The sequence below is a fragment of the Leuresthes tenuis genome, unplaced genomic scaffold (genome assembly GCF_036924035.1).
Source record: "Leuresthes tenuis unplaced genomic scaffold, fLeuTen1.0.hap1 SCAF_13, whole genome shotgun sequence".
Taxonomy (NCBI): Eukaryota; Metazoa; Chordata; class Actinopteri; order Atheriniformes; family Atherinopsidae; genus Leuresthes; species Leuresthes tenuis.
In genome coordinates this window covers 20,359,982-20,380,815 of record NW_027325367.1, presented here as the reverse complement: position 1 = coordinate 20,380,815, position 20,834 = coordinate 20,359,982, and the positions used below count along the sequence as shown (strand labels likewise).

At 37.7% G+C, this 20,834-nt stretch overlaps 2 protein-coding genes across 2 annotated transcripts; one reads left to right on the top strand and one right to left on the bottom strand.

The window, feature by feature from the left end:
- Nucleotides 1-893: 893 nt before the first annotated feature.
- On the top strand, nt 894-4,183 carry il17a/f3 (interleukin 17a/f3). The gene is made up of 4 exons (XM_072362505.1): nt 894-961; nt 1,215-1,420; nt 2,425-2,568; nt 3,933-4,183. Exons 1-4 carry the CDS (start codon nt 953-955, stop codon nt 4,060-4,062), a joined length of 489 nt encoding a protein of 162 aa, XP_072218606.1. The 5' UTR covers nt 894-952; the 3' UTR covers nt 4,063-4,183.
- Nucleotides 4,184-5,458: 1,275 nt separating this feature from the next.
- Nucleotides 5,459-14,625, bottom strand: stmn4 (stathmin-like 4). The gene is made up of 6 exons (XM_072362504.1): nt 14,517-14,625; nt 9,970-10,032; nt 9,613-9,708; nt 9,224-9,429; nt 8,433-8,624; nt 5,459-6,971 (listed from the first exon to the last, which is right to left on the bottom strand). Exons 2-6 carry the CDS (start codon nt 9,980-9,982, stop codon nt 6,912-6,914), a joined length of 567 nt encoding a protein of 188 aa, XP_072218605.1. The 5' UTR covers nt 9,983-10,032; nt 14,517-14,625; the 3' UTR covers nt 5,459-6,911.
- Nucleotides 14,626-20,834: the final 6,209 nt, after the last annotated feature.

The window sequence follows — 20,834 nt, the reverse complement described above, 5'->3', positions numbered from 1 at the left end:
GTTTTTAGCTAATTCAGTGAAGAACATTTTTTCTTTTTTTAGTATAATGAGTAATGAATTAAAGCTGTCATGGTTATGTATACTGCAAAATAAATCCGCAGTTTGTAATTAAAAAAGTATTATTCAGTTCAGTTTGATTAGATTTAAATGATGTCAAACTACCTGTACATTTAGCTGGGGAACTTTCTCTCCATAACAGTCCATAACAGCTGTGCTCCACTTTGTCAGCTCCTTACTCATATGATGCTCGAGATGAGAAGATGTTATCGCATTTAAGAGTGATGCTGATTTATAACCAGAACCCCTGTCAGCATTTCTCTGACCTACATTGTTTATGTGTTGGCAGTGCGTAGGCGTAGTTCCAAGTGTTATGTTATGACTGGGGTAAAAAAATCAGAGTTTAGGGAGGTCATAATCATTAGCCTCTGTTTGTACTTTAATGTGCCAATATAACAAAAACTTTAGGCATCCACTTGCAGATCTGTTTCCAAATGAGATTTGAGCCAGATTTTTTTCTCTTTAAACATCTGTTCTCCCCATAACATTAAGACTAGGTGTACTATTTTCCCCACATCAAAAAGATGTATAGGTGAAGAGCTGTCTTCACACCTTTTGACAGGCTTATGAAAGTGTCACCTTTGAACCTTTACATAGGGGAATATTGATGATGAGAAACAAATGTGCTCAGGTCGAGAATGACAAGAAATGGAGACATAGTGGATGTGGATAAAGGAAAAAAAAATGCCAACCACAAACAAAATCTTTATCTCGTGTAAAGATCAACATGCTCCTTCCAAATTAGTGACAGACATACCGGAAATGCACTGCACATTTTAGCAACACACCAACACGGTCTGGGTGCATATAAAAACTACCAGGGCATAAACACAGCAAGACTGCAGAAGAGTGGCTCACACTTGAAGCTGGGCGCCGAGACTGAAACAACACCGTCATGCTGCTGGTGAGTCAGGCTGCTGTGCTTATACTTATCTCTTATCAGTGATAAGACCTAATGTACTTCTTTTGCTGCATGAAAAGTATATTGTAAGTCCATTTTAACTTTAAATACCATGCTACTGTGTTAAAACTGAGAGGCAAATGAGAGACAAAAATGAACAAAAAGTTTCATTACCTTTTTTGTTTTTTGTTTTATTGTCATGCTTTGTGGTTTTCATGTCACTTTTAGAATGCCTCTTACCTGCTCTCTTCTTTAGGTCTTGAGAGCTGTACTGTTGCTGGGTTTTACTTCACTGCTGCATGCCACCAGGAAAGTGCAGGTTGTATCAGTGAAGCTGAAGCAGGGAACTGGATCAAGGGTGAAGAGTGTGAGAGTGTGCCTGGATTCCTTGGTGCTGCCTGACCTCTCCAGCATATCTTCCTCAAACATTGCAAATATGTCTCTGTCACCTTGGATTTACAGGTGAGGACTTTTGATGCTTTTGATATTTTGAAATATATATTGATATGTATATATATCGGGCTGACATGAACACTTTAATTTCTATTTATTTATATCTACATATGTGTATGTGTATAAAAAATGTTGTGGCAGAGAATTCTTTTTTCTAGTTTTGTCAATGACAAGCAGCTTTATATTGCAGTGTTTCCTGATGACACAGTACCAGTTGATTCCCTTTTTAAATGTGTCTTAGCTTTTAATGTCTGATGTCACAACCTATACAGCTTAAATGAGGTTAAACTGAAACTTTAGTTACTGGTTCTTATGCTTAGTATTTAGCAAGAAACACTGTGTGTGGTTTTTGACTCAAATCTGAACTTCAAGGCTCACATTGGATTTGTATCCAGATCTGCCTTTTTCACCTCAAAAGCATCACGGAAGTGTTACACAGAGAAGCTGATGCACTGTAATGCTCTTCCATCTTGCCTACCCAAAAATCCAATAATACAGCCACAGCTGATTAAGAGCTCTGAAGCTCCATACAGATTTTTGTTTGTTTGTTTTTAAACCACTTCAGGGTTTGCCATATACAATATATGGCAATACTGACTTTAAAGCCCGACATTGCAGTTTATAGACCAGCATGGCCTATACACAACATTAGTTGTGCCCTGCATAACTACATTTTCTGGTGTGGCAGCTTAGTTTCCATGCTCTGAGCTGCTGAAAGAGTTGGGTGATGACATCAAAGCACTTTATCATTTACCTCATCAGCTAAAGTTTGGTTTATGCACATTACTTAACTTATCTCTCTCGCATGTTGTATTTATGTTGGGGGCAGTTGTAATTTTATCTTTTGTCCTTCCAGGTTTCATTTAAAGTCTTTACACGCTCTTTTTGCCTTACTGACTTTTCAGTTATCTTTGAAGCAACTTCAGTAACATGTATAAAAAGTGTTATAAAAATAAGGCTTCTCCAACTGATTCAGCTAATAATGTTCTATGCGTCTTTCCATTTCTCTTCAGAGATACCTGGGTTCCATCACGTTTGCCCAGGCAGATCTCTGAGGCCCACTGCTTGACCTCTGGCTGTCTGAGCCTGCAGGAGGGATTGGAGGATTCAACTCTGGAGGTCAGACCCATCCAATATCAGATCCTGGTCCTCCACAGGTGAGCCACAACAGTGGTTGAAAATATGTTTCTTTCTGTTATGCCTTTGGTTTTGCTGTTAGAACAAGAATCTTTCTTGTAGTCACAAAAAGTACATCAAGGAAGTCAGAGAAGGGTTATTTGGAAAGCATTTTGACTGTTAATTTGATATGTGCTGATTTAACAGGATGTCAAGACAGGATTAAATAAGAACAAGCATTATCATGTTGTATAATCACTGGTTTATGAAATAAAAAGTATTTTTACAAGTCAGCCCTGGATAGCATCAAACAAACTTCAGTAAACAGGACAAAACCCTTCAAAAGAATTTTTACTGTGGGCACAATGTCCTTTAAAGCCTTATCTAGTCTCTATGGTACACATGTACATAGTTTCTCAACACATCTTGCTGGTTGTTTTTTCCAATGCATTTTGAAGAACTGGTAAATGCATAAACATAAACTTCATTTTCATTTGTGTATTTATAATCATAGATGGACTATGCTGTTGAGAGGAGGTCTTTGTAGGAGCCAAGCATTCTTATGTGTTTCTTTGGTCTGTGAAAGCAGTTCTATATGACTCTAGCTAAAAGAATTTGGCATCTTCAAGCTTCAGAACTAATCACATAGATTCCCAATAGTATTGCGTGACAAGAATATAAATATCGTAAAAGACTGTTTGCAGTGCTGTACAGCGACAGCTGGTGGTTGAAGAAGAATACAAAGCACAAAATTGTGAATCCGAATAAGCTAAAGCTGACTGGAATCGCTATCCCTCCTTAGAAGGATATCTCTGGGGATTTTTTTGGGAAACAGACAGACAGACTTCAAAAACAGAGTGTAGCATAACATTTTTTTGCCCTGTTTTACCACAATTAATTTCAATCCTTTTTATATTCTTTAATTAATTTGCAAACTTTACTGTTTACATTTCCAAATAAAATGTTCACAGAAAGAATGTTTGGAACTCATTATACATTGTTGAAAATCAAATCTCATATAAAACTCATTAAACTTTACTGAAAAAATAGTGTATATTAATTCTTTGGCAGTGAGAGCGAGAAAAACCAAAACTCATTTAAGTTTATGTTTATTTTATTGAGTTAATGAGGCTTCACTAGGCCCAGCCTCAAAGCTTGGAACAAGAAAAAAGAAAGAAAAAACTAAACATATGAATTGTTGTCTTTGTTTCTATAACTTCCTCTAGATGAAAATACAAAACAAGATTGAATCAGACTGATTGAGTGCCTAAAGTTTTCATTTTTATTTAGTTTGATCTCAGTCCAAAGCCTCTTCTTGTATAATCACACTGGATTTTTTTTTCAATTTGATGATATCAGTATTTGAGTGGATTCTGCTCACACTAATTATCCTCACTTTCTGCAGAGTCCCAAGGCAAAATCAAACTAAGAAAGGAGGGAAGAGGAAAGGGAAGAAGTACAACTTCGTTTTGGGGACCCAAGTGATCACAGTTGGCTGTACTTGTGTGAGGCCCACTATTGTACCCTTAAAGTAACAAAGACGTCCAATGTTTCCATTTCTCTCAGCATGATTTAAATTCTGTCCTCATCAATATCAACTTTGTATTCAGCAAATGTTTTTACAGTAATCGCTGATCCGTATGACTGTGAAATATATTAGTGCTAGCTCCTTGCTTGCTAGCATGTAGGATTTTAGTTCATAAACTACAATAGTTACAGCCTGGTCTAACCCCCCAAGCTCCATATATTGCCATTTTTTCCAGAGCACTGGTGTCACTTGTCTTTGCAAAAGGTAGCCTTTCGCATCAGATTTTAATGCACAGGATGAATATATTAAAAATGTTTATACCTGCATTGTCATCTGCTGTACTGGATAAAGCAATACATTTTAAACCACATCACTGTTATTATACCTGATCAAGTAGTGTTAGTACCTAAACAAGTAAAAGTATTTCTTGGACCCTAAACAAACCACAAGTGAAACTGAAAGTAAACAGATAATAACTAAAACCAAAGAAATGGAAAAAATAGCTCTTCTAGTAGTCTCAAACTCGATTATTTTTTTGAAGGCCTTGTAACTTTCCTACATGCTGCTCAAGCCCCCTGAAGACCCTGTTGTTTGTCATTGGTACCAATTCCAAGTGAAACATTGTGTGTACATTGGAAACAAGATGGCAATATTTGAACCCCTGGGAATTAAAATGGGTTGGTTAACAGTTGACAGTATTCTCTGTGTACCGTCAAGCTACAAAAAAAGTAACTTACTATCGACCACTTTTGTTTTTGCTAATTTCTAATGTGCTCAGCCATTTTCAATGCTACCAATGACAATAACCTGGTAGTTTTCAAAACTTGCAAGGAGCTGGATGTCTATTTCTGCCCCCTAGTGGTGAAAGGGGGCTTAAAGTAGCTTAGATTCGCAGGTAAAATACAGTGAATGGAAACACTGCTAGATGTTTTATATATTGGATAGATTAATTTAAGAAAACATTTTTACCAGGACAACTTCATCTTTAAAGGAGTGTTATTGAAAATATAAAGTTTTAGATTATGTGATAATGATAATTTTTTCAATTTTTTTTTTAATGTTTTTTTTTCAATAATTCAAATGACAACAATGAATTGTATTTTCATAGAAAGGAGGTTTTTGGCATCTTTTGCAAATGTATTTGAATTAATTATATGTTTGCTATTACTTCAATATAGTGACTTAAATCCTGTTTGTTCGCTTTATGTTAATCTAATTGCATGCATTAAATTCAAAGTCATGCAGTCTAGCGAGATTGATTACTTATTTAAAGGATGTTTTTGACTGAGCAAAGAAAAATAATAATATATGGGGTGCAGAACGGATGGACTACCAAAAATCTGATCACAGTCAACGAAAAAAATTCTATATTTAATTTGAAAAGTAAGAGACCAAAGTAGGAGTTCATTTAAGCTTTTTTACTGAACATGCCAAATTGATACAATCAATCCAACCTTGAAAATATACAGCAAACACACAGTTACAGCAGGTACAAATCCCATGTTACAACTCCCTTGTTACAGTGCAAACATTAACACGTCAGTCCAGTCGGTATGAAATCTATATGACTCAATAACTCTGGCATATTTAATCTTTCTGCTTCTTCTTTTAGGTTTCGATGTCTTTTAAAAACACAAAATAACAATCAGAGCACATTGAGACATGCCAAGGCAAACAGACACCACTGGTTAGTCATTTAACCCACAGAGTTTCACCAAGTTCTGACCTGACCCTGACTTTGCCTCATCCTGGTGTTATATTGTTTTTACTGAATATGTTCAATGTCGCTCTTGTAGGCAAATGTGCTTTCGAGTTGTGCTTACTGAAATAAGAGTGCAATCAGTGCTCTAAAACTAAGATACTCATATGCATGTTAGTGTCTACTTCTACACTACAGCTAAAGTTTTACAGTGAGCCTGAAAATGGTAGACTAAAGCCGAGCTTTCCTCTCTTAGAGCACTGTAGAAACAAAAACTGATTCATCATTGAAATTTTATGAATTATTTAGTGAGACTCACTGAGCTTACCACACACAGACATCCCAAGACAAACTGAAAGATCTCAAAAACCGTGCAGTGAAGAATTAACATGAAAACAGTGAACTTACGGAAATCAGCTTTTATTTTTATTTCTGAATCTGCAAAAGCTTGTATGTTACATTCCATTTATGTGTATTGGCTGGTACAGAAGAACCATGGACATGAAAACTGAAGAAGCTTTTGGTTTTGACTTGTGTTAGTGTGTTGTGGTAGTGACTAAATACGGCTTCTGTGTCCAGTTTTAAGCACATCACTACGTTTTTCACGTTTTACTGCGTAACAGTTCAGATTACAACTCTCAGTTCCATTGTTACATTCTGACTGAAGACTGTCTTCAAATGCATTGTCGCCAAATTGGTACTATTCCACGACTACTTCAAACCCAACAGCAAGAAAAATCATAGCTCAGTTAATGATGCTATAATTTTATTCAGGGAATTGCAATTTCCTGTTTTCTGACTTTGGGAAATAGAGTTACAATTATTTTTTTCCATAATCTTGCACCAAACAATCGTAGTTGTCAAACACTGGAAATGCTTGTGTTAATCCCCCCCCATCCATCCGTTTGCTTTTGGAGAAAAAAGATTTTTCAACATTAAGAGTTGGCTAAACTTTGTACAGCTTGTTCAGAACTCTTACAACATGCATCAAATATGAAACCTGCCTTTTTCAAGTCATTCAAGTTTCTTGCTGCTCTTGAGTTCTATTTTTCTGTTTTGCATTTTTCTAATTTTCTCTTATTTTTTTCTAAATGGACTCAAAAAAAACCCCTTGCCATCTTGATCTTTCTCTCTTTTAGCTCCCTTATGCCACTCATCTACCGACAGGCCTCCTCCTTCAACTCCTTGTTCTTCCTCACTTCTTCTGCATGTTTATCCTGCAACACAGACACAGGAACATAGAAAGAAAGAAACTTTTTTTTTCATTAACAAGGCAGACCCAAGAAAAGTCGCATGTTCATGAACATTTAAACAGCCAAATGAAAACAACCGCGGAGAACTGAAAACTCTTTTTCACCTCATCAAATATTCATGATTACTGATCAAGCTTGTGAAAGATTTTAAAATAGAAGAGTGAGCAGGTTTATGACACTAAAGCTTATTACTATTTAGAAAATGTAGGGCTTCAATTAAACAGATCTACTTCAACTTAGCACTGTTTCCTCAGCAAGAGGGTTCCTGGTTCAAATCATGGATGTGCCCTTTCTGTGTGGAGTTTGCATGATCTCTCCATGTATGTGTGGATTCTCACCGGGTTTGAGCTTCCTCCCACCGCCCCAAAACATGCATGTCAGCTTGATTGGTGACTCTAAATTGACCCTAGAAGTGAGTATGAGCATGAATGGTTGTTTGCGTCTGTGGCCCTGTAATGGACTGGCAACCTGTGCAGGGTGTGACCCGCCTCTTGCCCAATGACTGCTGGGAGGGGCTCCAGCCTCCCTGCGACCCTGAGTTGGATTAGGTAGGTATAGAAAATGGATGGGTGGATGAAAGTAGTTCATTCTCACTCTAAAAGTAGCCACACTCTTTAGCTTATTCTAGATAAGTAAAACTCTACTGTAACATCTTTAATATGCATTTTTTTCTTAAACAATGACCTAAACCTTTATTTAGCAATTAGCCAAGCTTCGCAAAAAAGACAGGAAAAAAGGGGGAGAGACAGGTTAGGTTCTCTTCAATGATTTACATTTATTATCAGCTTTAAAGCTGAATACACTAATAAGTTGAGCCTGATAAATCTGTCCAGAAACAAAAATTATAGAATACAATTTGACTCTCTTTTTTGTTGTCATCAAGACTACCTTCTCCCAGCATATTATAAATTACATGTTACTGAAAAGCCTGAAGAACTGAGGAAGAAAAGCTCTCTCTGAAGCAAAATGGCTGTACATGTCACACGTGTTGAAAATACCTCAAAAAGGAACCCTACAAGTAAGTTTAGCAGTGGATGTTGATTTAAAAAGTATTTAATCAGCACCTCTCAATAGACCCAAGGATGCCAAACACAAAGGACTAGACTGACTAAAAAAAAACACGCAAAAGTTGAAAAAAAAAGAGCAAAACTGTTGGAGAAAAACAAATTTTTACCATGTTTCTTGATAAAAGTCTTGAAGGAAACCCTTCCACAGAACTGATAAGATACTCAACCTTTTGCTCTAAAAACTATGACATACATGAGGATAAAAATTTAATCAGAAATGAAAAATAAACTGCCAGTTATGGGTTTAATTGCATGAAAGAGGATTCTTGGTTGAGTGGACCAAGAGTTTTAGAAAACTTCACAATTATTTTGAAAGCTCTCCAAAAAGGGTCAGAAATTAGAATCAAGTAGGACGTACCTTCTCCTGCAGCCTCTCCAGCATGGCAGCCAGAAGGGCCTCCCTGTTCTCCTTGTTGGCCTCCATCTTCTGCTCCAGCTTTTCCTTGGCATTCTTGATGAAATTGTTGTTCTCCTCAAAGGCCTTCTGGATCACCTCACGCTCGTGCTCCCTCTTCTCCGCTAAGTGCTTCAGTAGCTCAGCTTCCTGACACTGGTTGGGGGATGAAGAACTTTAAATGTGGAATTGATGCTTGATGATTGGTGTTTAGCAAGTTTTCAGTAGTTTTAGGCATCCTTTGGGATTATGTTTAAGGTTAATGTTAGGGCTTTTATGTTTTTGCCTGATGTGACCTTATGTATTTATTTCCTCACCCCAGTATAAGGATCCTATTACAAATAAAAAAACATGCTGTAAACATTAAATATAGAGGTAAGTATACATTAGTCTGTCAGCTTGCTTCCTTTGAACAGCAAAAAAGACACAGGTAAGTCAGATCTTGGGAAGTAGTAATTCACTATTAATCTAATCTACTGTGATACACTTTTTAGTATGTTTTTCAATAATTCAAGACCAAAAAAATCAATGTAGAAGATAACATGATATTGAAGTTAGGTGAATGCATTCTTTTAAATTTGGCTCTGCCATGTTTTTTTCTTCTTCAGCTGATAAATCACCTGGCCCAAAAGGTGTGTCAACAGATGCCTGATTGAGCGACAAATAACCAGGGTTAGGGTTACTAGTGAGGCACTGCCAAGTTAAGTTTTTGGCAGTTATGATGCTAGGCCTTACCAAATCCCTTCTTTCCTCACCTTTCGTCTCTCCTCAGCAGCCTCCAGCTTCTTTTGGATCTCCTCCAGGGATGGGTCGCGGCGCTGCGGCATGGAGGTGTTGAGTTCTGGCACGCCATCAAAGGATGGGGGCTTGAGGATTACCTCGAAAGCCTGGCCTGATGTTCGCTTGTTCAACTCGATCACTTCAACGTCTTTGATGACACACCAGCCCAGGTCCACTGCATCTACGTTTTCAGATCACAAATATAAACCTTTATGGATGCATTGTGTCGTTTTTTTTTATCTACCATCTTCATATCTTCTGTTTATCAAAACGTTAAATTACCTAGAATGCCAAATGTCCTTTGACTCTGAAAATGCTATCACAATATAATCATTAATGTTTGTGTGAAGGAGATTACTTTTACCCTCTGCCTTGTAAGTAGTTTTTTCTGCAGTGTGTGGGTTCAGGCAGGCGCAGAACAAAGACACCAGGGGGAGCTCTTTGACCTTCTCTTTATAGGCTGAGGACACAGACACACAGACACACAGAAGCACGCGCGCACACACATACACACACACAAACCTTTGTTGACTAACAGAATCCTGAACAAACATTCACGAAGAGATGATGTAACTCTTTTTATAGTAATAGTGATTAGACATTCTCATTATGTTATATTAACTGTCATAATGATAACATGACGCAGAAAATAAAATATGATGTCATCAGTACTATATACAGAGTAAATGAGGGGTGTTGTAAGGTGAATTTCTGCGCTCACCTGCCAGAGTCATCTTCTCACTGCGTATGTAACTCTCCAGGGATGTTGCAGATCTGTCTCACTCTGTCAGAGGTACATGCACAGACAAACACCAGGGAATGCTTTAATGAAGCAACTTCAAAGGTCACATAATGAATCTGAAAAGCAGTGACTGAGGACAGAATTATACAGACACAATACTGCAGATCACTTGCATTACCTATTACCATAAAGGTTCAATATTCTGCATTGAAGTTGAGCTTTTATGCAGCTTTGCATTTTGCCTTTCAGTCACCCATCTGGACTCAAGATGCAGTTCAAATACAGTGCTAACACATCAAAGGCAGGGAAAAAACATAATCTGCTAATAATCTGCTAATTCTAAACAAAAGATTACAATGCGTAATCATTTACACATATGATTTTTCCATATGATCTAACTTGAGAAATCCTCAATGCTTAAAATCTAATGCTATTTTCTGCATGATTGTTTCTTGTTTAAGTTTCTTTAAACAAGGCAGAGGATTTTCGACTGAATCCTAAATGACTGAGAACTGGAGTGATATTGAGTGCAATAATGGGGCTTAATAAGCAGTTTTGCAGTGAAGTTATCAACCAACTGTAAGCAGTTAAGGGAGTCTTGCGTGGTCAGGAATAAGAGCAGTTAAATGCATGAGAACGTAAAAGCATGGAATACGATTTCTAAGTGCAGGACAGATAACAGAAAGTGTATTTTTGCAACGTTCCTCAGCCGAAAGTTACAACGCTAAGCAACCGACCTAATAACAGACATATCAGATAGACCTATCTTTTTAGAAAATTACTTTGTATTATTACCTTGATGATACTGGTGACCTGATTTGGTGCAAAACCCAGAAGATAAGTCTTACTGTGGTCCATCTTTGAATTGTACAATGAATTGTACACACAAAGCTTAAACTTCCAGTCAAACAGCAAGCAAGGGGGACATGTTTTCTTCCAAGCCTACTGTGTGTTGCACTGTGTTGCACTAGATCACAGTCATGATACAAGTGAGAGAGGCAGCTGTAATTGTTGATGCAAGAAGGAAACAGGTTAGTGTAAATAACAAAGCAGAGAATTAGTCTGTTTTACCGCCTGACGAATATGTACTTCAAACTAAACGTTTGAAGTACATATTCGTGGTGAATATGTCTCTTTGATCCTCTGATTGTAGACTGCTAATCATGACAAAAGGCTGCAAGAGCAAATGCAAATCAACAATAGTTTTATTGAATTTTGAATGAACTTGAAAACTGAGCAGAATAATTTGCACTGAGGCAAAGAGGCAGTGGTGCAGCAGATTTCGCCAGACTTTCTCACCAAATGCTATTAATCTGTTTCTCCATGTCTGTCAGATGGTGTCATCCATGCTTGGTGGACTTCTTGTAATTCTTCAAATGTGTTTTCTTTATTCTACGTAGAGTTTTTAAACATCTAAACTGAGTGGACAAGATTTTAAACATGAAATAATGATTTCTTATCAATTTCCCTCAATTCCCCACTTTATCTAAGTGAAAAAGACTTGTGGCCAAATGAGTGGCCAATTAGTACTATCATCAATAAAAAGGAAACAGAAAAAGAGAAGGGCGGGGGGTGGTGGTGGTGGTGGGGGGGTAGCAAATAATTTTCTGAATCACTGTTAATCCCTTCAAATAATTCTTAATCATTCAAATACTTTTTGCTTGCCAATTGGAAAATTTTATCATATAAGAATCCAGGGGTGTTCTCTACAGTTTGTCGACCTTCTCTCAGCCAAGTGCACACTATAATTAAGTTTGTTTTAGTTCTGGAAGCCAGCACCATTTGCATACAAAGTCTGTTATCTTGTGGTTATGCACCAAAATGTTCACAGCATTCGTATCTTCATTTAACAGTTTTCCATCACAGCGGTAGACATGGCCATGGTTTCTGATATGGGGCTCATTCAATCAGAAATCTTTGATCGGGTGTGTCTACCCACAGCCCAGCAGATCATTCACAACAGATGGAAGTAATTTAGCTAAGTGATACATTCGTTCAAGTCTAAGAAAATAGAATGATACGCCGTTAAAGAATTGAAGAATTTAAATAGCTTATATTCAATTCTTTAATTTTTTTTCATTATCTCTGAAACCACATAGTAAGAATGATACCTGTGTCTGCAGTTAGCATTCCCTCTATCTATCTATCTATCTATCTATCTATCTATCTATCTATCTATCTATCTATCTATCTATCTATCTATCTATCTATCTATCTATCTATCTATCTATCTACCTACCTACCTACCTACCTACCTACCTACCTACCTACCTACCTACCTACCTACCTACCTACCTACCTACCTACCTACCTATCTATCTACCTACCTACCTACCTACCTACCTACCTACCTACCTACCTACCTACCTACCTACCTATCTATCTATCTATCTATCTATCTATCTATCTATCTACCTACCTACCTACCTACCTACCTACCTACCTACCTACCTACCTACCTACCTACCTACCTACCTACCTACCTACCTACCTATCTATCTATCTATCTATCTATCTATCTATCTATCTATCTATCTATCTATCTATCTACCTACCTACCTACCTACCTACCTACCTACCTACCTACCTACCTACCTATCTATCTATCTACCTACCTACCTACCTACCTACCTACCTACCTACCTACCTACCTACCTACCTACCTACCTACCTACCTACCTACCTATCTATCTATCTATCTATCTATCTATCTATCTATCTATCTATCTATCTATCTATCTATCTATCTATCTACACACACACACACACACTACACGCACAAACACTGCTGTACCTAATCTTGATAAAACCACTGAGGTTGCAGATCAATGTACTGCTTACCACTGGAATAACAGCACTTTGTGTCTTGTTTGTTAGTTAGCACAAAGCAAGAAAGCAGCTTGCAAAGGGAGCATATGGGGCCATATGGATAGACATTTTATATTTCATAAGGAACCTGTGTATTGAACTATCACATACATGGAATTTTTGACTCAGGGGATTACCAGATCACCCTTCATCTACGCTGAAGGGTAACAAGGTCTCAAAAATCTGGATGATTTTTATTCTAGTAAACATGAAATAAAAAATTACAGCAATTGATTTGTATTGTTGTCCAGTATCTTTGTGCCTAAAATTTTACTCAAAGTTCAATAGATGGTAGAGAAAATTAAGGAGATGCCTGTTGAAGATGGGATGGGGCTTCGCTTAATACCATTCAGTTAATATTGTGAAAAGGTTTTACTTTAACCCAAACCATGATCTTACACTGAGCCTAATCAGGACATTATATTATCTATATAAAAAGAAAACAGCTTTCCCACACAGGAGAACAAACACTCAGTCTGCTGAGTTGACTGAAACCTCTTGTGTTTCAGTCATGCATCCGCCACGCCCGCTTTATCCAAATGTGGATTTTGTCTGCAAACACAAACATGCAGTGTTGGAAGTATTTCACAGTCAACCTCTTCTAATGTTTGGGTATGATGCTTTGTTGGCATTTTAAATGATCTGTGTGCTGACATTTTTTTCTATCTTTCTGTGCTTAGAGTAGCTTTGCTTTCGGTCACGCCAGCTGAGATTTTGCTTAAGTAGATGGATCTCACATTTTTCCACACAGCTCAGACCTCTTTTATATATAATGTGCTAGATGAACCTTGACTTTTAAAGAAGTTTTTTTCTTTCATATCTAGGTTTCCTTGGGTAAAATATTTGATGTACAACTTGTATAAGTTGTCATATTTACTGTTTAAAAAAAATATGACATTTTTGTCCCAAGATTGATCAAGTGTGTACACTCTTGATGACATTACGGAACTCCTTCTTTGATGAGCATTTACAACAATATAGGCCAGCTTATCACTGAAGTTTGCAATTAAGCTAAATATCAACAACAATGGTGTAAAAGGATCCTTTAAATCATGAATTTTATCAAGCATTTTGACTAAGCTGGATAGAGGTAATCTACAGAAGTTACTTTATATGCCATTTTTTCCACCTAATGCTTGCATCTACAAAGTCACCTTCCACACACAATAATGACACTGTAACACCAAACTCCTAAATAAGAAATTAAAAATAGAAAATAAACGTTTTGGTCAAAAGTATATGACAAATCAGGACTTTTTTACAGGTGTTAATCAAATTTTTCTTCTTGTTCTAAGACACTTCATTATCTCACTGTTACTATGTCTTGTATACACACATTTTCTGTGCACACCTCTGTTTCCTCCCCCACTCTCCTCTGTAAGCCAGACCAAAGCTGCATTCATACTTATGTGGGATCAATAATAAATGACAGAGGTTTCATTACAGTTTATGGGTACACTGAGTTCTCTCTTGCCCTCCCTTCTTCTCTTTTCTCTACCAGCAAGAAACACCGCATCATCACCACCATTTCTCTCACCCCATCACACCCTGCTAACACAGTGGAAAACACACACACTCTCAGGTTGCATCCAGTTTGGCAATGGAACTTAACAATCAGAACCAAGAACCCTGCTGTGACGCAGGTGCCGCAGACTTACCCCCCCTCTGTCCCTGTCGTCTCTGCTGCTGATGGTGGACCGCTGACTAAAGTAACCCCCGTCTGGCTGCGTGGATGCAGGCACCGGGCAACAGCATCAGCAACAGCATCAATGCTGCCTCCATGACATCACCTTGGAGACACCTTATAGGTCTGAGACACTGCCAGCATCCAAGCCTCTCATCCAATGGGAGCAAGGCGGAAGGACAAGGGGGAGGGCCGTCAGCTTCCTGTGTTGTACTGCAGGGTGGGTGGTAGAGTCAGTGTTTTATTACATGGTGCAGGAGTGTATGATTGTGTGTGTGCACGTATATGCACATTGTGCAGGAGAAAGAGTTCAAAAAGGTAGCGTGAGAAACTGGGGAAGACTGATGTGTGTGTGCTTGTATGCATGTGCCTATCTCAGCAGGACACCCAGCCAGAAAGCATGCAGGACTCTAAATTATTTAGATGTTATCTGTAAATAGAAAAGGTAGAAATCCTTTTTCAGTGTGGAGAACATTCATTTTATGACTCATAATATTTGTTTTTGAAGAAAAACTATAAATACTAGTAGTTCTATTAGAAATACAGCAGCACCAAAAATTGTATTATCTGTACTTCAACACACTGTACTTCCACAACTTCATATTTCCTTTAATGTTCTACCTCTGCCACATCTGTGGGTTTTGGTGTGATTTTGATTTTGATTTTTATTGGGTCCTTTGGTTTTTCATGTTAGGTTTCCATTAAGTCATTAGTTTTAGCATTGTTTTTCCACAGTCACTCTGTGTCCCGTCATTAGGTTAATCCATGTCACCCGTTTTGTTCTCAGCTGCACTCCATCACCAATCACCTCCCCTCAGTATTTAGTTTCCAGGTTACCTCATGTCAGGGCAAGATCCCCACCATCATTCAATCTTATCTTATCTTGTTAAATTTTGCTGTATTTTATTGCTTTTACTGTTATCTTACTGTTTTTTACTTATTCTTTTCTTTATTTATTATCTGCTGTAAAGCACTTTGGTACACCGAAATGGATTGTCGTAAAGGGCTGTATAAATAAATTACATTTACATTTACATTCATGTTGTCAGGTTGGTCTTTAATCGTTCTTATTCATAGTCATTGTCCATAGTCATAGTCACTTTACTCATAGTTCAAGCCACGTTTTGTTTTGTTAGTTCATGTTCATAGTTTTTTGTGATCTGGCTCAGCTGCATCTTTTGTTTGTGCTCTAAATAAATCAAGTTTTTCTTTATAAATATCTGCATCTGGGTCCTACATTCTTGCAAAGCCACACCACAGCTAACCCGGTGTGACAACCTCCTCTGTTTAATACAAATTGGGGTCACTATTTAGTGTCAGTAAATTGTCTGTTTTTTTAACCACTTGATTATTACAACTAAAATTGTCATTCATTAAGCAGAGTACAGTAAAATATTTCCTATCCCCAGCCTCAGCTTCAGTATTTCATTAATATTTTTTACGTTTTTTTTGTCTTTAAAACATTAACATTGTAACATATTTTACATTTTAATCTCCTTAATGCTTTAAATATGCCTTTGTTACAAGCCTCAAACACGTCAACTATTCTTATTCATTTAGTATAACTGACATTTATAATACTGTTAGAAACACATTGATACTACCAGACAAGTTGGAGATCAGGTGTGTAACTTGTCTTCACTGCGACAAGCTGTCAGTGGAAATGACTGGTAGTTTACTGTAATTCTAAGAGTAGACATTTTATTTAACTATGTTTCACGACTGCAACAATATTTAGACTGCAACTAGGAAAGTCCAGTTACACTAACACAGCCATAAACGTGTGTGAAGTGTGACAAATACAAGACACAAACCTTCATTGCTATGTGACTATTTTACATTTTTCTGTGAGACTGGTCTGAAAAGTCACAAAAATGACCAAGTCACATGTTAAGCCCTGCATGTGGTTGAAGTGGTTCCTGCAACTATTCTTAAAAGATACTCTAGAAGAAAGGGTTTTGAGATATAAAACATTCAACTATTGCTATCAAATTATCTGGAAAAAGCAATCCCAACAACATTGAATAAAAGTTGCCTATGTACTATGCATAGAATGTATCAATTCAGTGCCTCGTTCCCTCTCTTTGGTATGTGTGAATTAGTAAAGACAAACAGTGAGAGGTTAACAACCATATCTTCTTTGCTACAATAAGGCATAACCCATTTGTGAAAAGGTGTGCTGTGTTAATATGTTTGCTACCATGTTTGTGCTGAAAATAGAGCTAACTGTTAACTGCAAACTGCATACATGTAAAGATAGTTGTTTTATTGTGCCCAACCTGCATAGTATCAGCAGTAAAATTAAACTAAGTGTATGATTGATTGGTTGCTCGTCTCATGTTTTCTGGATGATTTTTCATTTTAAATCAAAAGAGCCAATAGTAATCTACAGGTCTGATGATGAACAGTTTCCCCCCCCTCTCATTGTCACCCAGTTAGCTGGGGAACCCCCCCCCCCCAAATTTATAAATTTGTCTTAAACGAGTTCAGAAACTTAAACCTCCTCTGGTAAAACTGCCCCTTCAAAATAGCCATTTTTGGAAATAAAAGTTCTAAAATCCACCTTTAAAGAATTTGTGCACAGCCTTTCTTCAAATGATGTTACTGCTTTTGTTTTGGCTTCTTGTTACTGTAATACTAACCCAGCCCTTCTTAACAGCTATCTTCTAGTTGTTTTTGTTATTATCAAACACATCTAATAACATCAAATAACAATAAAACCAATTGGCAAACATAAGGTAACAAAATAGGGTTTAATGATAAAGGATGAATACTAAAGAAAAGCTCTCTTGTTGCTGCCCTTTGATCCTGTATTCAGCTCACAGCCAACATGATGTCACCATGCTGTCCACCAAGCACATGAGATGAAAGAGCAGGAAGAGAGACACAGATATGCATGAGGTCGCATTAGGGTGTGTCGTGTCGTGTTGCTCCTCTCCTCTCCTCTCCTCTCCTCTCCTCTCCTCTCCTCTCCTCTCCTCTCCTCTCCTCTCCTCTCCTCTCCTCTCCTCTCCTCTCCTCTCCTCTCCTCTCCTCTCCTCTCCTCTCCTCTCCTCTCCTCTCCTCTCCTCTCCTCTCCTCTCCTCTCCTCTCCTCTCCTCTCCTCTCCTCTCCTCTCCAACCTTTTGATGGTAAATGCATGTGTGACATTAGGCATCACACACATCCTGGAAATTAGATCACTGCAGGGGAAGAGGTAATCCTAGGAGAAAGAAAAACTGAAAAAAGACTAAAGCAGGAGAGGGGAACGGTAGAGGAGAAACAGAAATAGGATGAAAAAAATCAAACAGATTATTTGAGCGATTCTAGGAGAACGAAGACAAGAAGGACGACTGGAGGAGGGAAGACCAAGAGGCAGGGGGAGCAGACTGGGAACACCCATGGGAGAGGTAGGGAGCAGAGGAAAGGAAGAAGAATTGCTCTAGGGATGTGGTATAAAGAAACACATTTTACAGATTAAAATGAAACAAAATATACAGAGATAAGTAAGAGAAATAGACTCTTTTCAGACACAAATCTGAGGAAACAGATTTTAAATAAAGGAAGAAAAACAGATGTTTGCAGATGGTCTGGTTATTGTCTCAGTGACCGTCAACATTAAAAAATACAGAATCAGTATTTCTTCCTTAAGATGTATTTTTGTTTGTAAAACACAGACCCTTCAAGCACTCAGTCTTGTAGTGCATTCACACTCCTGCCCACGCCCTCTCCACTCTCCAGGCCTACAAGCCCTCGTGGCCTGTAAAAACATAAACAATTACAGCAGCTCAGCAGTATAAGAGTCCTGCTCTAAAATCTGACATCATCCTCTCAGTGTCTCAGGATGAGATCAGGCCATCTAACTACTGGCTTTACTCATTCCACTGTGCTTGCATCTTGTGTGAGCAGAACAGACCGTGAGTTAAGTTGTGAGTGGATGAACTGAGTGTGTGTTCGTGCAGGTGTCCATGGTAAGACAATTAAATTACCGGTAAAACAATCTGCAATGATGCGATTGAAGCTGACGGCCTTTTACTAGCACTGACTTTGACGTATCAGGGGGAAAGTACATCCACTCCAACACAGAGTGCAGAGAGTTCAACTCAGCTGAAACTTAAACGAACATGCATTAATGCTGAATCAACAGAAATGGTATGCTTTAAATATAGGATGAAATCACCATATTCAACCAACACAATGAACTCATTACTAGGACAATATCACTGTGGATATGATACAGTGCAAAGTTTACAAATCATATTCCCACATAGTACAGTCAAAAACACAGTCTGTCTTGAAGTGTTTGCAACCATGGCAACAGGAAACTGACAAATTGAGAGAAAGAATGGAATGACTGCAAGAGAAAACGTGCATTAGTAGAATAATAGATACATTTTGCTCTAGTTTAATTTGTCGAGGGAGGAAGTAAACGTTCATAAGCTAAAGGGACCTTTAACCTGTTTGTGCGTATTTTACAGTTTGGTGCAAAAGATTCGAGCCATCACATTTTTCTTTATATAATTCCAGGTAAATGGGAAATGGGTGCAGCAATTTCTTCAAAAACCTGTAAAACATATTCAGATGATGAAACCAGCAGTAAGAGCTCTTTATTTAGAAAGAAGAGAATATATACATGCAGATAAATAGTTTCCCACCTTTTCTAGCGGCTGTAGAGTATGTGGCCTACATTTTATCACTGAAAAAATACTTTTATTGTCTAAATTCAACCTGTAGTCCCTGTGATTTTTGTCTTCATCAAAAATTCAATTAAAGTTTAACACGTTTGTCCATGCGATCAATGTTTTCTTCAGAATATGTATACAGTCATGTGCAAAAGAAAGTACACCTTCTTTTAGTTCCAAGGTTTTACACATCTTGACATAAAAAAATAATCTGGTCCTTGCCAGGCCCTAAAGTTAGGTAAATGCAACCTCAGATGAACAACAACAGGGGGCATATTACAAGCTGTCATTATTAAATTTTCCAGAGTGGTGCCGCCCTAGAGGCAGGACACCTACTGCAGTAGCTCTGGATATAATTTGTCTTTGTTTGCTTTTTCTTAAGATTTTCTCCTGAGCATGTTTTTCTTTTGGTGAAAAGACATATTTCTGAAACAATTTTCTGTTCTGGTTTGGATGCTGTGCTGCTTGAAGGACTTCTGCTGGTAACTCTGGCAATTTTTTACAGCTGTTATGATGCATAACCATGACAACAGGAAAGCTGTTAACCTATTGGAGCTGCTAACTGAGGTTTTCAAGGCCCAAGTAATGCCTGAAATAAGACCCCAAATCATGATGAGTGTCTTGGATGCAGAGCGGGAACAAAATGGATAGAAATTGAAAGGAGGGTAAAATATTTTTTTTCTTCGATCATCATGGGAAGTATGAGATCATGGCAGATAAAATGGATAAGTTTAGACCCTTGATGAGGACACAGCAGGAATATCAGGGAGACAATATGATATTTTGTCATCGAGACATGGCTGCAGGAATAACTTTTACACCTTTCTTCTCACCTTTTAGACTATACAGGCTGCAGACAAAGGGCTGACAGTAAAGGAGCAGAGTTTGCAATTAAAAAATATATGGTGTAATCCTGGACATGTCACTGAGAAGGAACATCTCTGCTCAACAGACGTTGTACTACTGCCAATGAGGTCCTGTCCAGAGAGGGCTTACTTGTGTTATTTGACAGTGCTGCATGGGCTCTCATCAGCAAAGTTGTTGCCAAGATACAAGAACAACACCAACCCATTGATGGCGACCTCTGAAAATTTATACCACACCTTCCTCTCTGCTACATTTCAATTTTCTACATGTTTGTCAGCTGATTTCTATTTTATTGTGTTAGCTATCTATAATAATAGCATATCTTGAATGATAATTAATACTGCAGCAATATTGTTTCTTTTTGGGGAATAATAAAGTATTATTGAATTGAATTTATTTATCTTACAAAAACTAAGCCAGAATGCAGAATTACAGTAAAAAAAACAATGTACCTCTGAAACAGCTTGTAAAACACATACATCAGCATTAATTTGAAGTAATTATATATGATGATATATATTATATGATGTTATCAGTGCGATTATGCAAAGCTCTGCTCCACCCAAGCATTTCAATCAGGTTGAGGTCTGGACTTTGACTGTGTCATTGCAACACCTTGATTATTTTCTTTTTTTCAGACATTCTGTTGTAACTTTCCTGCTTGTTTGGGGTCATTGTTCCGGTGCTTGGCATGATTTCAGCTAAGCTTTAGCTTAGATGGCCTCACATTTGACCCTAGAATACTTTGGTCTCCGCTTGCATAT